The following is a 12064-nucleotide window of genomic DNA, read 5'->3' on the forward strand; positions in this document are numbered from 1 at the left end:
AGAGATGCTATTTAGAGGGCCATTTTGCATTGCAAGTAGGATTGGAACTTAAAGATGGTTAATAAGATTCCAGTCTGTGATTGCTTTTTGTGGACACAAGCTTTTAGTTTTTATCTTTGAAGTGAAGCAAACTTTATTTTCTTTTTTAATCATTCAGTCAGCCTTGCAAACTCTGTTTGGAGAATGGCAGGATACTGGTTGGAATTAATGATACATATCTTATATTTACTTTGCTATGAGATGATGAGTATGTGTTGTGTATTCCCTCAGAAGACTTCACAGCTTCACTAGGGACTGCTCATATCTCAGCAGACTTGTTCCAGTTAATGTTTCATACTTTGCTTGCATTCTTAGAAGTTTTGTTCTTTTCTCCAATGTAATAAAAAACCCATTCTTACTACTTTTTCCAGGTCACGTGGCAGAGACTTACCTTGTCCATCTTCATGCCAGTGTTTATGCTCTCTTTCATCGTCTTTATGGAATGTATCCTTGCAATTTTGTCTCCTTTCTGCGTTCTCACTACAGTATGAAGGAAAACTTGGAGACCTTTGAAGAGGTAGTCAAGGTAAAATTCTGCTCATCTCTGTATTATCTGACAGAAGGAATTCATAGCTGTAGAAGGCGGGTATTTACCAGTTTAATACACTACATTGTAGTATTTGTACACTACAAAACAATAAAAGCTGGCTATTGGAGGACTGAAATCTCAGTTGTAGGAGCAAGATCGTTTCTTGAAGCCGTGATGATGTGCATTAGCTTTACCTGTTAAATGTGATATATTGAACTGTTGGGATCAGTAGGTTTCTCATCAGCTTTGTGCAGTTGAGTGCAATCAAAAGATGCTGTACTCATAATACATACTTGTTCTTGCTCTTGCTCCTTCAGCCAATGATGGAACATGTGCGAATTCATCCAGAATTAGTGACTGGATCTAAGGACCATGAACTGGACCCACGAAGGTATATATGTTCACTCTGCCACTAGGAAAGGCTATAAATGAGCAGCTTTTAGCTGGATTATTTCAGAAAGCTTACTTGTCAGCAACAGTGTGTGCCAGTGGTGTTTTGCCACCCATACTCATAGGTACACCAGGGAAACATGTAGACCTGCTTCATCCAGGCTTACAGCTGGATGAATAAGCAAGAACATGTGAAAGGCCAATGACATTGGGGTTGTAAATTCATTTTGTACCTGGGATAGAATCTGTTTTAAGAGTTGATTTTTGTCCTGATTTTATGGCTTAACAGTCAGACATCCTTGTGAACTTCTAAAAGAATTTGCTTATGATGGATAAAGAGAAACTACTGCTGACCTGCTTCATTGGCTTAAGGTTTCAGTTACATTTTTTTGTTTTGTTGGAGTACTTGGTGGGATTTAATTGTTTAAAATGGCTTCAGCGTGTCTTGTTTTGGTACCTAGATATTGGTTCAGTTAACAGATCAGTTCTTTTAACAGGTATGTCTTAAAGTTATCAGCTGTATTAGTTTTCTTTAGAAATAGGCTCATTTGCCTGCAGCAGCACCACTTGCTGCTTTTCTCTTGTCTCCACAGGCCCAGCCACTGAAGAGGAGAAATTGACTCTTGTTGCTGCACAGTAGTGCTCTTACCCTGCTTTTCAGAGCCACTAGGAAAACACTACTAAATGGGAACCTATTGAATATCAGAATGCTCAATTTTGCAGGCTTCTTGCAGGCAGGGGGGAGGCTGGCATCACTAAGGAGTATAATTGGCACAAAACTACCTTCTGATTTGGTATCTTGCATATAATATCTTACATGCAGAAGCAAGTCAACCTTTAATAGACAGCCTTCTGTGCTTTCTCTTCTTTACATTGAACTTCCATCCCCTGAAATACAGGACAAATCTAATCTGGCTGCTTAACTTAGTGGGAAAAAGTTTTCAGAATGAAGGAGGTAGTAATAATAAAAAACATTCCCAAAACTTGGGAGGGAAAAACACAGACCTGAAACTGTCATTGCAGGTGGTGTTTTGCATAAATAATGTAAGATTCCCTTATGGCTGGCATGTCTAAATTTTGACTACCGACATCTGGGTCTAGTTGAGCTGATTTCTACAGCTGCTGAAGCTCAGGATCAACCAAGTCTTCGTGTGCTGTTCCTCCTTTCCAGAGTGCTCCATGGCAGACCTTTTATGGATCTCTGTGTCAAAGCTGTTTGTCTCCTCTTTGAGACCCCCTCTTACAAGTCATCTGGTTGTAATTTCTGTATGCTGCCTTGTTCCAGTTCTGGCTGGGAGCATACAAAGCTCTCTGCAACAAGCGAGACATAAGCCCATTCCTCATATCGCCAGGAACTCTTGTTTGTAACAGTAATTGACTAACTTACTCTTTTGGATCCAAAAACTGTCTGCAGGTGGAAAAGACTAGAAACTCATGATGTTGTGATAGAATGTGCCAAAATCTCCCTGGACCCTGCAGAAGCCTCATATGAAGATGGCTATTACTCTGTGTCTCGAAAACTCTGCACAAGCTTAAAACATCATCAAACTGACCCCAGTGCCAGCTATTACATTGACACACAGAGCAGCTATGGTAAGACCTGCCTGATGGCTAACAAATACTGAATTCCTGTAGGAAAACTGTCCCTATAGCAAAACCACACTTTATTTATTTGTCCCACTTTAAGTCTGATTCTTAGGGACCAGAATAAAAACCACATGTATAGATACATGCTTTGGACATGCAGACATATGGCATGTTTGCCAAATTACCTTTCCACTGGTTATTCCTCCTCTGTCCCTTCTGCCCCAAAACAAGGAACCAACCAAAAAAAATAGTAGTAGTATGTAGCATTTTCACTAGGTGTTTTCTAGGATTGGAAGATAAGTCTGTTATTTGTTTGAAATGTTTTGGTTAAAAGCCTTGAAACACTATGCAGAAGAATCACTAATAATGTGTTGGATGCTTTTAAGTGTTTATCTTGCTTAACTTGCAGGGACTTCTACCCCATATTCCACTCCTCGGCTAACACTATCGCAGATGCCTGGGCAGCTACCTCAGATCCTGAGCCCACAGTCAATACGGCTGTCAACTGAGCCACAGCAGGTAAAGCAGAAGACAAAGCACAGCATGCTTTTGATGCTTTGCATTTTGTTCATAGTTTCTTGTGACAGTCTTTCTGTTTCTGAAAAGTACTGGGAAATCTTCAGAACTTAGTGTGCAGTTCAGATTTAATCCCCATCTGATTTCCTGTGTCAGAATCTTGAACACAGGTGCTTCTTTTCTTTCTGAGTTTCACTGATTTGTGTTTATTGTGTATTGCTTTTACACAGGTTACCATCTGGAGTCCTTCTGCAGTTTGTGGTATGACCACTCCGCCAACCTCTCCTGGAATTGCTCCATCGGAGTCATCCCAGTCTGCATCGCAACCTTACAGCAAAGCTTTTGGCACATCTGGTACGTGCTGAATTTTTGAATTAGGCCTTCAAGGTTTATTGTAGTAGAAATTCTGACTGTAAATTTTGCTGTTAGCTTCTTAAATGGGAATGCTGCATCATACTATTTGCTAGACTTAAGTCATTAGTTTGGTGAACTGAGTACCTGGTCATCTGGAGCAGTGCTAATGCAAACACAGACATAGGAAATAAGTTACAATGAATTAAGTGCCAAAGTCTGAAGAAGGCCTTTTGGAAACTCTGTGCTTTTATCTTGATAGATAGTTGAAAGAGATTTAAGAGGTAAATAGTTGAGAGAGTGTTTAAAAGTACAGTTCTTCACATATAATATTGAACTGGAAGGAGGAAGTGGGAGCCTGCTGAGAAAACTTCTGCTCTTCCTTTTCAGCAGGGGGGAAAGGAACACCTTTGGGAACACCAGCCACATCTCCTCCTCCAGCCTGCACTTCAGATGACTTTGTGCATGTTTCACTCCCTTTAGCTGCTGCCACGCCTTCTAAAAAGGTACAACAAAGTTCCTCTGCCAAATAAGTCTAATTTCATTGGCTTGCCACACATGCATTGAGTGACTGTTACTGGAAATCAAAGTACCTGATATACAAAAAAATGCTGCATTTCATTGCAAAAACTATTTTTTTGAAGTTTAGACAATTCTGCCACTTCAGTTGCACAGTTTTAAGACTTTTTGTATTAATTTGCTATTTAAGTCATCTCTTTTCAGGAATTCCCTTTCTGTGAAACTGTCAAAGCTGTTTGTTTCCACCAGATGTCTGATGCAAAAACAACTAGTTTGAGTTTTATTTTGTTGCTTTTTTTTTCAGGAGGACAAACCAGATCCTGGGAGGCCTTTACTGTACCGACAGCAAAATGTCCTAAACAGCGATAAATCATTGGGTAAACTGCGTTTTCCTCTCCCAGTTACAGTAACCTGTTGTACACAAATTTTGGGTTTATTGACACGTGTCTCAGTTGCCAAACACTTTTCCAGAGATTTTCCCATTCTTTCTTTTTTCCCCCTGAGTTTTTTGTAGTTCCAGGATCCTGCCTTAACCTGTGATTCAATTTAAACCTTTCTTGTGGTGCTTTAGATTTCATTTAAACTATTCACCTCCAGAAGTATCTTGCAGGTTTTTTTTTTTTTACTGGCCCATTCTTTATGCATCTTTAAATAGACAGATCTACTGAAAGCTGAAAAATGGTTGTAATTTTTTTTCTTTAAAGCTGATGCTTTGAGGGTAATTTTTTTGTTGTTAGAAGCAGCAAGATCTTACATCAAGTTTTGTCACTTGTCTGGATGAAACTGTAAGGCTGCAAGTAAAGACAGATATGATGCTCTGATTTAAAGCTCTTGGAAAAACATTTTCTGTCTGAAATATATTGCTGTACTTGACTCTGTTTTTAAAGTCCTATGGAATATTGAAATCAACAGTGGATGGTTGAGGAACTCATCTTCTAGTAGGTAAATTGAGGCTCCATTTTCTATTCTCTTTAGTCCCCATCTGTGACAGCTGTAGAAAGGCATTTGGGCACTGTATTTGTAACTCCTGTACTGTGAATCTTTACCATTCTCAAAGCGGAGATGATAGTGAAATGTCAAGCTGGTTTTCCTTGGTCAAGTTATATATCAACACTGGAAACTGAACTTTCTGAATTACAAGTTAAGAACAGGTTGGATTTTTCACTGGATTCCTAACCTGTGACTGAACTGCAAGCATGAGGTTTCTATCCTGTGTGTTTTACTGTGTATCTCCCTGACAGCTGTCTCAGAATTTAGATCTGTAGCCATTTATTGTCATTTGTGTTACATCAGTTTCCTAAATTTCCTTTTTCAGGGAAGTATTGTGTCCTTAGGTAAGCCAGATCAGAAGCTGAAGGGGAGTTTAATGACAATGTGGAAGTAAAGTAGTCACACTGCACTTAGGCTACTTTTAAAAAAGTATTGAATGAGTTAAACTGCAAGCAGCACATCCTTATTCATTGAGGCAGTTGCCTACACTTGTTGTGCAATACCAAAGTTAGATATTTCTGATCATGACTGACCCATGACTGACCTCAGAATGGATTTCACATGGAATGGAACAGGAGTCAAATAACTTTATCCTTTAAGAAAGCATCTGAAGAAGGAACAAGCTTATTCTAAGGAACTTGTAGCAGTAGAAGACTTCTGTTTTGTGCTGTGATAAATCTGGAGAAAACAGCATTTATAGAACTAACTTCTTCTTTTCTGTTTTTCAGATACACCTGGTAGTAAAAGTTCAGTGACCTTAAGTGATCTTCCAGAGTTTTTAGGTGCTTTGTCTTTTGAAGATAGTGCTGAAAAGGACAGAGAGGAAGGTAATTTGTTATCCTTACACCTTAACCAAGGGAATGTTTTTAATGTCAAAATGCATAATAATGCTCCCCTCTGCCATCCTTCTCAGATGCAATATCGAAAGAGATCTCTGAGATCACAACCGATGCTGAACACATGGTGCCTAGAGGAGGATTTGACTCTCCGTTTTACCGCACAAATGAAAGTCTGTCAGGCTCTCAGAAGAAGACCCATTCAGTAGCCTCTAGTGTTCAGGGACACAGTCAGACTTCTGAGTCTTTAACATCTTCTCTGGACAAGCCTGGGCCTGAGAGCACACGGGAAACACCCAAACAAACATTTACTCCCATAGACAAGCCCTGTGGAGGCTCTGGTGAAAGCCCTGCTAGTAACAGGGAAGGAACCTCAGGGGAGACGAGTATTGTCACTCCCAGCCCTTGCAAAGTACCAGCACAAAGAAGAGTGGTGTTTGGGAGTGGACAACCTCCCCTATATGAGCACCTTTTTGAGGTTGCATTACCAAAGACTGCCTACCTCTTTGTTGGCAAGAAGACAGAGGAGCTGCTAAAGAAAGCCAAGGGAACCCAGGATGATGACTGCATGTCCTCTACTTCTCCTGTGGAAGTACTCGACAGACTGATACAGCAAGGAGCAGATGCACACACTAAGGAGCTGAACAAGTAGGTGACTGAAAAAATCTTACTTTGCAAACTTTGTTACTGCTTTTTGTGCTGGCTGTGAAGCTGTGTCTGAAAAGCAGCCATGTCTGGAAATCTCCAGTGAAACCATCTTCTGTTGAACCCTACTGTTACGTGAACGAGAGATTCTGGGTGGAGAGTTTTTATATTTGCAGTGGGAACCCGTTTGCTTTGATATACAAAAAATGGTTGTCACCGTTGTACTGCCTTCATTAACAGAGCTTGGGATGAACAAGGGAAGCTGTTGGCTGTACTGCAAGTGTGGCTTTGGTCCCACTGTTAGTGAGACTTGTTTACTGTATCAGGTTTAAGTCCCACAATAGATACTCAAAAGCAAATGCAGAGGCCAAGGAGAGACTATGCTTTCTTCTTTCTAATATACATGAAGCTAAGAATCAGAGAACCAGATTTAAGGTTTAACTGGATCTACTGTATTGCTTCTTTTCATCTTGTTACCCACTTATTCTACTTTGTCCTTATGATGTTTTCTGTGCCTGAGAGAATTTTCTTCAACTCCTAAGAAATGATGCTCTCTATCCTCTGCCCTTGCAACCTGCTGCTTGCACAGCTCCTCCTTGTTGTTTTCATACCAACTGACGGTAGTTGTACTTTCATTAGGCTGTAAGATCTTTTCAGGAGGGCATTCAGGTGGGCATTCCATTTTATGCAGTGACTTGGTTTTATATTTAAACTTAGTGGTTAATGCTGCATTTTCATTTTTCAGATTGTCTCTGCCAAGTAAATCTGCTGACTGGACTCACTTTGGAGGTGAGGAAGTTTCTTGTGTGTTCCTCTATTTTTAGACATGCTTAAACAATGACTTGCATACTTTTTTCTTTAAAACTAATGCTACAGAGAGATGGTGCTCTCCCTTAAGTCAGGGTTTGTCTGCTTGGCAGATAGACATCTGTGTTCCAGTGAGATAGATGAGCTGCTTTGTTTTCCCATCTTTGAAAAGTGAAAACTACAATTCCAGATGTTTCTGCTTTTGCCCGTTTAAGGTCTGCCAGCTTTGAGAGTGATGCTGATCATCTGACAGATCCTTCCACTGGTTCAATACCACTTGAATGAAAAACTAATGATTGTTTTTCTTGCTGCTTCACATGTGTTATGGTTTGTGCTGTTAGGCTTCAGTGGTGATGGTGAGGTTGGCTTTCTTTTCTTAATAGGAGCAATCCATTTACAGCATATACATGTTGCTTTGGGAAAAAATGTATAAAATTTGAAGTTAGTGTTGGAGAGGAAATGCAACACACAGATGTTGAAGTTGTCATTTCAAAGAAATCTAATTTGCTTATTTTGGAAAGTATTTTCCACATGTGGAACAGGGACAGTACAGTTCAGTGACTTCTGTCTTCTAACTGCAATCCAGGTTCTCCCCCTTCAGATGAGATTCACACCCTGCGTAACCAATTGCTTCTGCTGCACAACCAGCTGTTGTATGAACGCTTCAAGAGACAGCAACATGCCCTTCGGAACCGGCGGCTCTTGCGAAAAGTCATTAAAGCAACAGCTCTGGAGGAACATAACGCTGCCATGGTGAGCAGGGCTCCAGCTCTTACAGTGATCTAAACACTGGTGCTGGAAAAAGTTGGTTTGACCACTGTCTTTCAGTACACCCAGTTAGAGAGGTTTCATTTCTCACCTTATTAAAGTCAGCTTTTGTGGAATGACTTCTGGATGAGTGAATGTGATTATTAAATCCAGTAGTTTGTATTTGAATGTAGGCAGCTGAATCAGTGGATGCCTGCATGCTTGGCTCCTGCCAGCACTCACCTTTGGATAATGTTAAATGACCACAGTCAGTGAAGTGGTAACTTCATGCTTGGCTAGACACTTCATTGTGTTGTTTGAAGAGTGTTATCCTTTCACTCCTCAGGTGAAGAGTAATAGCAAAAACATTGAAACCTCAAATATACTTTTTCTATAATAAAACTTGAAGTTTTAAGTGCACTGAAGGATATCTCGTTACAGATTTAGGCATGTTTCATTCAGCATCTCCATATTATAGATGATTCAGTCAACAGTTTTCACCTCTTGATAATTCAGTAGAAGAGCCAAAAATAGACTTCCAAGTAAGTTTTGGAAGATGAACTGTTGCTTCAGCTGTGAAGCCCAAGTCCCTGTCAAAAGCATGAGGTGCAGTGGAAGAATCTACTGCTGCATTTGGAAGTGACTTCAGGTTTTCAGCCTGTCCACTCTGTCACCATTTAATCTTTTTTTTTCAGCCAAAAAACAAACACCAAAACCTGTAAGAACATACTTGATATAAACTGTTCTGTTTATGGAAAACTGCCTATTGTCTGCATGCTATTAATTGAAAGCTTTACTTAGCTAGTGACTTAGGACAGATGTTCTAACTGATAAAGCAGATGTCTTGTCTGATGTTTTGTATGGGATTCTTAACAGAAAGATCAGCTGAAACTACAGGAAAGAGAAATCCAGGCCTTGAAACTGAGTCTGCAGAAAGAACAGGCGAGGTACCACCAGTTTCAGGAGGAACATGAAAATATAGTGGCTCAGCTTCACAGCCAGATCAGACAGCTGCAACATGACCGGGAAGAATTCTACAACCAGAGCCAGGAATTGCAGGTATGAAGCACAACACTGACCAAGATTGTTGTCTACTTATTGTTTTCAAAAATAACCTTCCTGATAACATGGCAAAAAATACCTGAGAGGAAGGTCTGTGTTTCTATTAGAGGTATTGTATTAAGTCAGAATAAGTGTGTAATTGGAAATGTTTAACTTGGCTATCATCCTTTTACAGTTCTGTTTTGTCCTGTCTTCGGTTTGGAAATAGGAGAGTGCAGTTTCTTAACTGATTTTGAGGCTTTCACCAAGTGCTCAGTATAACATGATGTGCAGTGCTGAGGGCTGTGGCCCTCTAGCTGTGTGCCATTGCTAGTCCTGAGGAAAGTTTTGGAACCCTGAGTGAGGTGTTTTTTCATTTGAACAGACTAAGCTGGAAGACTGCCGGAATATGATTGCAGATCTGAGGTTAGAATTAAAGAAGGCTAATAACAAGGTGTGTCACACTGAATTGCTGCTGAGCCAGGTTTCTCAAAAGGTAAGAAAAGTCATTGTCCCCACAGATCCTTCTGTGTATTTCTGGTTTGTTTTTTTTCTGATCATTTTTATCAGGTGCTTTTTCTTGTTCTGAAAGACACTTGTGGTTACTTCCACAGAATCTGGTATTAGTTGCAGAAACACAACACAGAGAAATGTATTTTAAACTTGGTTCAAAGGCTTCTGAAACTTCTCATTTTGGCAGCTTTTTTCCACAGTAGGGATTTGCTGGTTGAGCAATAAGAACTAGTATTAAAGCTTTGCTAAATCCTGGCATCTTAGAGATCTGGTTTATATCAGAAATTAAATGCCCTTCTTGTGTGAGTGGAAATAGGGAAGCAATGCCTGTAAGAAGAGGTTCTGTGTGAACTGTCACTAGCTTTATGAAAGCTTACTTATTTAACACTTAGTACCTATTTTGCATTGGATTCTTGTCTTTTTCTCCCTTCTGTATAAAAATACCTTGTGAACACAATGCCTATCACCTCTGACTCACTTGCTGAACTGTTCATTCCAGTGTTTGATTCTGGTCTCTTTCTCTCTATAGCTGTCCAACAGTGAATCAGTGCAGCAGCAGATGGAGTTCTTGAACAGGCAGCTCCTGGTTCTTGGTGAAGTCAATGAGTTGTACCTGGAGCAGCTGCAGCACAAGCACACAGACACTACAAAGGTATGATTGCAGAGGAGGCCTTTCTGGGGAAGACTTTGCTTGGGGTCGTCATCAAGCTGTTCTCAGCCTGGTGTTCAGGATGAAGGAAATACCTCCTAACTTAGTTTTGAAATTGATTTTCAGGGGTCATGTTTCATATTTAATCTTCTGTTCAGATACTTTTGTACACTGTATGTTTATGGAATCTCTTCAGTGCCATGTGCCTGAAAGCTAAGGAGGGGGATGTTAGAGTACACCTGAAATCAGTTTTAGGCATGATGTAAATTCTTAGCATTTTTTTCTTGCCAAAGGCCAAGACTTTGCTGTGCTCTTACTATAACTGGCAGCAGACTATTGCTGGTAAAGTAACATGGGCTTTTCTGTTGGTGAGAGTGTGTAATATAGAGCAGTAGTGCTAGAATTTGCAGAAAGATCTTAACCAGGACTTTACAGGGTTTTGTGAGGTGCTGTTTTAAAACAAGCAGTCTTACTTTACTTACTCAGCCATTTTCCTATTAAGGCTTAGTATTAACTTTACTAAAACTTCTGTGGTTCATATGGTTTTACTTTCTGACTTCAAAGAAACATTTTTTTAATTAGAAACAAGTAAATTACACAACACTATAACTGTTCCTGCGTGAGAGCAAGTAATTAGAGAAGGTGAATAATAAGGCAGATGCAACAAAAAGTTTTACTGGCATTTAATGAAGGTCACGTTGCAAAAATTGTTTTAAAATTGAGTTTGTCTATCCTAATACAATGCAGAACTGGCAAATTTGCTTTGCTGAAAGAGCTTTTCATAAGAAACATTGCTAATAAGTTCCAGAGATGTATAGTTATTTTCACAGTAACTTAATAGTGTACATCCTCAGAGTATCCAGTTTTCTGTATCTGTTTTTAGAAATGCTTCTTTTATTCCATCTTGCTGTAAAATGTGCCTATTTATAACATCAGAAACACATCTAAATATTAATAAAAATATCACAGGATCAAATTATACTTTAACATTGTGTTCTTTCCCTCAAGGAGGTTGAAATGTTGCACGCTGCTTTTCGGAAAGAACTGGAGAAAGCAAAACTGTGTGTTCAACAGCAAAGCCAAAGGCTTGATGCTTCCCAGAAACGGATAGCTGAACTGGAATCTCAACTTGCTAAAAAGGACCACCTCTTCCTGGAGCAAAAGAAATACCTGGAAGATGTCAAAATCCAAGCAAGGTAGGGATTTCCTCTGTCAGATTTTAACTGTGCACTGTCATAGTTGAGGCAGAATCTGGAGACACTGGACCTGATGGATTTTGGTTTCTCTTTCTGTTCAGAGGTCAGCTGCAAGCAGTAGAAAGTAGATATAAGGCCCAGAAAAGAATCACACAGGCATTTGAGCTGGAGATTTTGGATCTGTTTGGCCGGCTGGAGAAGAGCAGCTTACTGAAAAAACTTGAAGATGATAAAACAGAAGCAGCTGAAGCAGCAGAAGAGAGGTAAGGGATGGTGATGTAAAATACACAGGACTTGTAACCAGCTTCTTGGAAGCTGATATCCTTGTGGAACTCCTAGTGCTCAGAGCAACATTTCAATATTTCTGTTACTCCCCCTTTCAGAGACAGACTATTTCAGCACTCTGCACAGGTTACTGATAGTCATTGACAAACCTGGAATTTCATGGAGTACTTTTTAGGTAGCTAAACTGTTACCCAAAGTTTGAGAAACCTCTGGTTTGTCTCATAGACCAGTCTCTTTAATTTCTGAATTATTACACTGTTGTTAAGTAGTTGTTTTAAATGTGTCCCCCCAAGGCTTCTAAGTAGTGCTGTCCTTTCCTTCAGATCATACCTTTCTTTTTCCTGCACCAAATTCTGCTATAGTGTCAAGGTAATTTCTTGCACTGCCAGCAGATCTGTGGCAATCACCTGTACTTGGCTTAGGT

The 12064-nt window shown here is 39.9% G+C and overlaps 1 protein-coding gene across 6 annotated transcripts in view; it reads left to right on the plus strand.

The window, feature by feature from the left end:
• Window positions 1-12064, plus strand: part of TSC1 (TSC complex subunit 1) — a 28227-nt gene that overhangs the window by 12769 nt on the left and 3394 nt on the right. For 5 of the 6 annotated variants that reach the window (XM_062011678.1, XM_062011680.1, XM_062011676.1 and 2 more), the window contains 16 exons: window positions 411-565; window positions 886-959; window positions 2373-2551; window positions 2955-3064; window positions 3292-3415; window positions 3803-3918; window positions 4236-4308; window positions 5650-5748; window positions 5835-6405; window positions 7148-7191; window positions 7796-7962; window positions 8833-9015; window positions 9383-9493; window positions 10040-10162; window positions 11168-11355; window positions 11457-11618. In XM_062011678.1, the coding sequence (XP_061867662.1) occupies window positions 411-565; window positions 886-959; window positions 2373-2551; window positions 2955-3064; window positions 3292-3415; window positions 3803-3918; window positions 4236-4308; window positions 5650-5748; window positions 5835-6405; window positions 7148-7191; window positions 7796-7962; window positions 8833-9015; window positions 9383-9493; window positions 10040-10162; window positions 11168-11355; window positions 11457-11618 (2479 nt within the window). The remainder of the gene's footprint in view (window positions 1-410; window positions 566-885; window positions 960-2372; window positions 2552-2954; window positions 3065-3291; window positions 3416-3802; window positions 3919-4235; window positions 4309-5649; window positions 5749-5834; window positions 6406-7147; window positions 7192-7795; window positions 7963-8832; window positions 9016-9382; window positions 9494-10039; window positions 10163-11167; window positions 11356-11456; window positions 11619-12064) is intronic. The other variant, XM_062011681.1, reaches the window with a different exon arrangement.

Source organism: Colius striatus, chromosome 19 (genome assembly GCF_028858725.1).
Source record: "Colius striatus isolate bColStr4 chromosome 19, bColStr4.1.hap1, whole genome shotgun sequence".
NCBI lineage: Eukaryota > Metazoa > Chordata > Aves > Coliiformes > Coliidae > Colius > Colius striatus.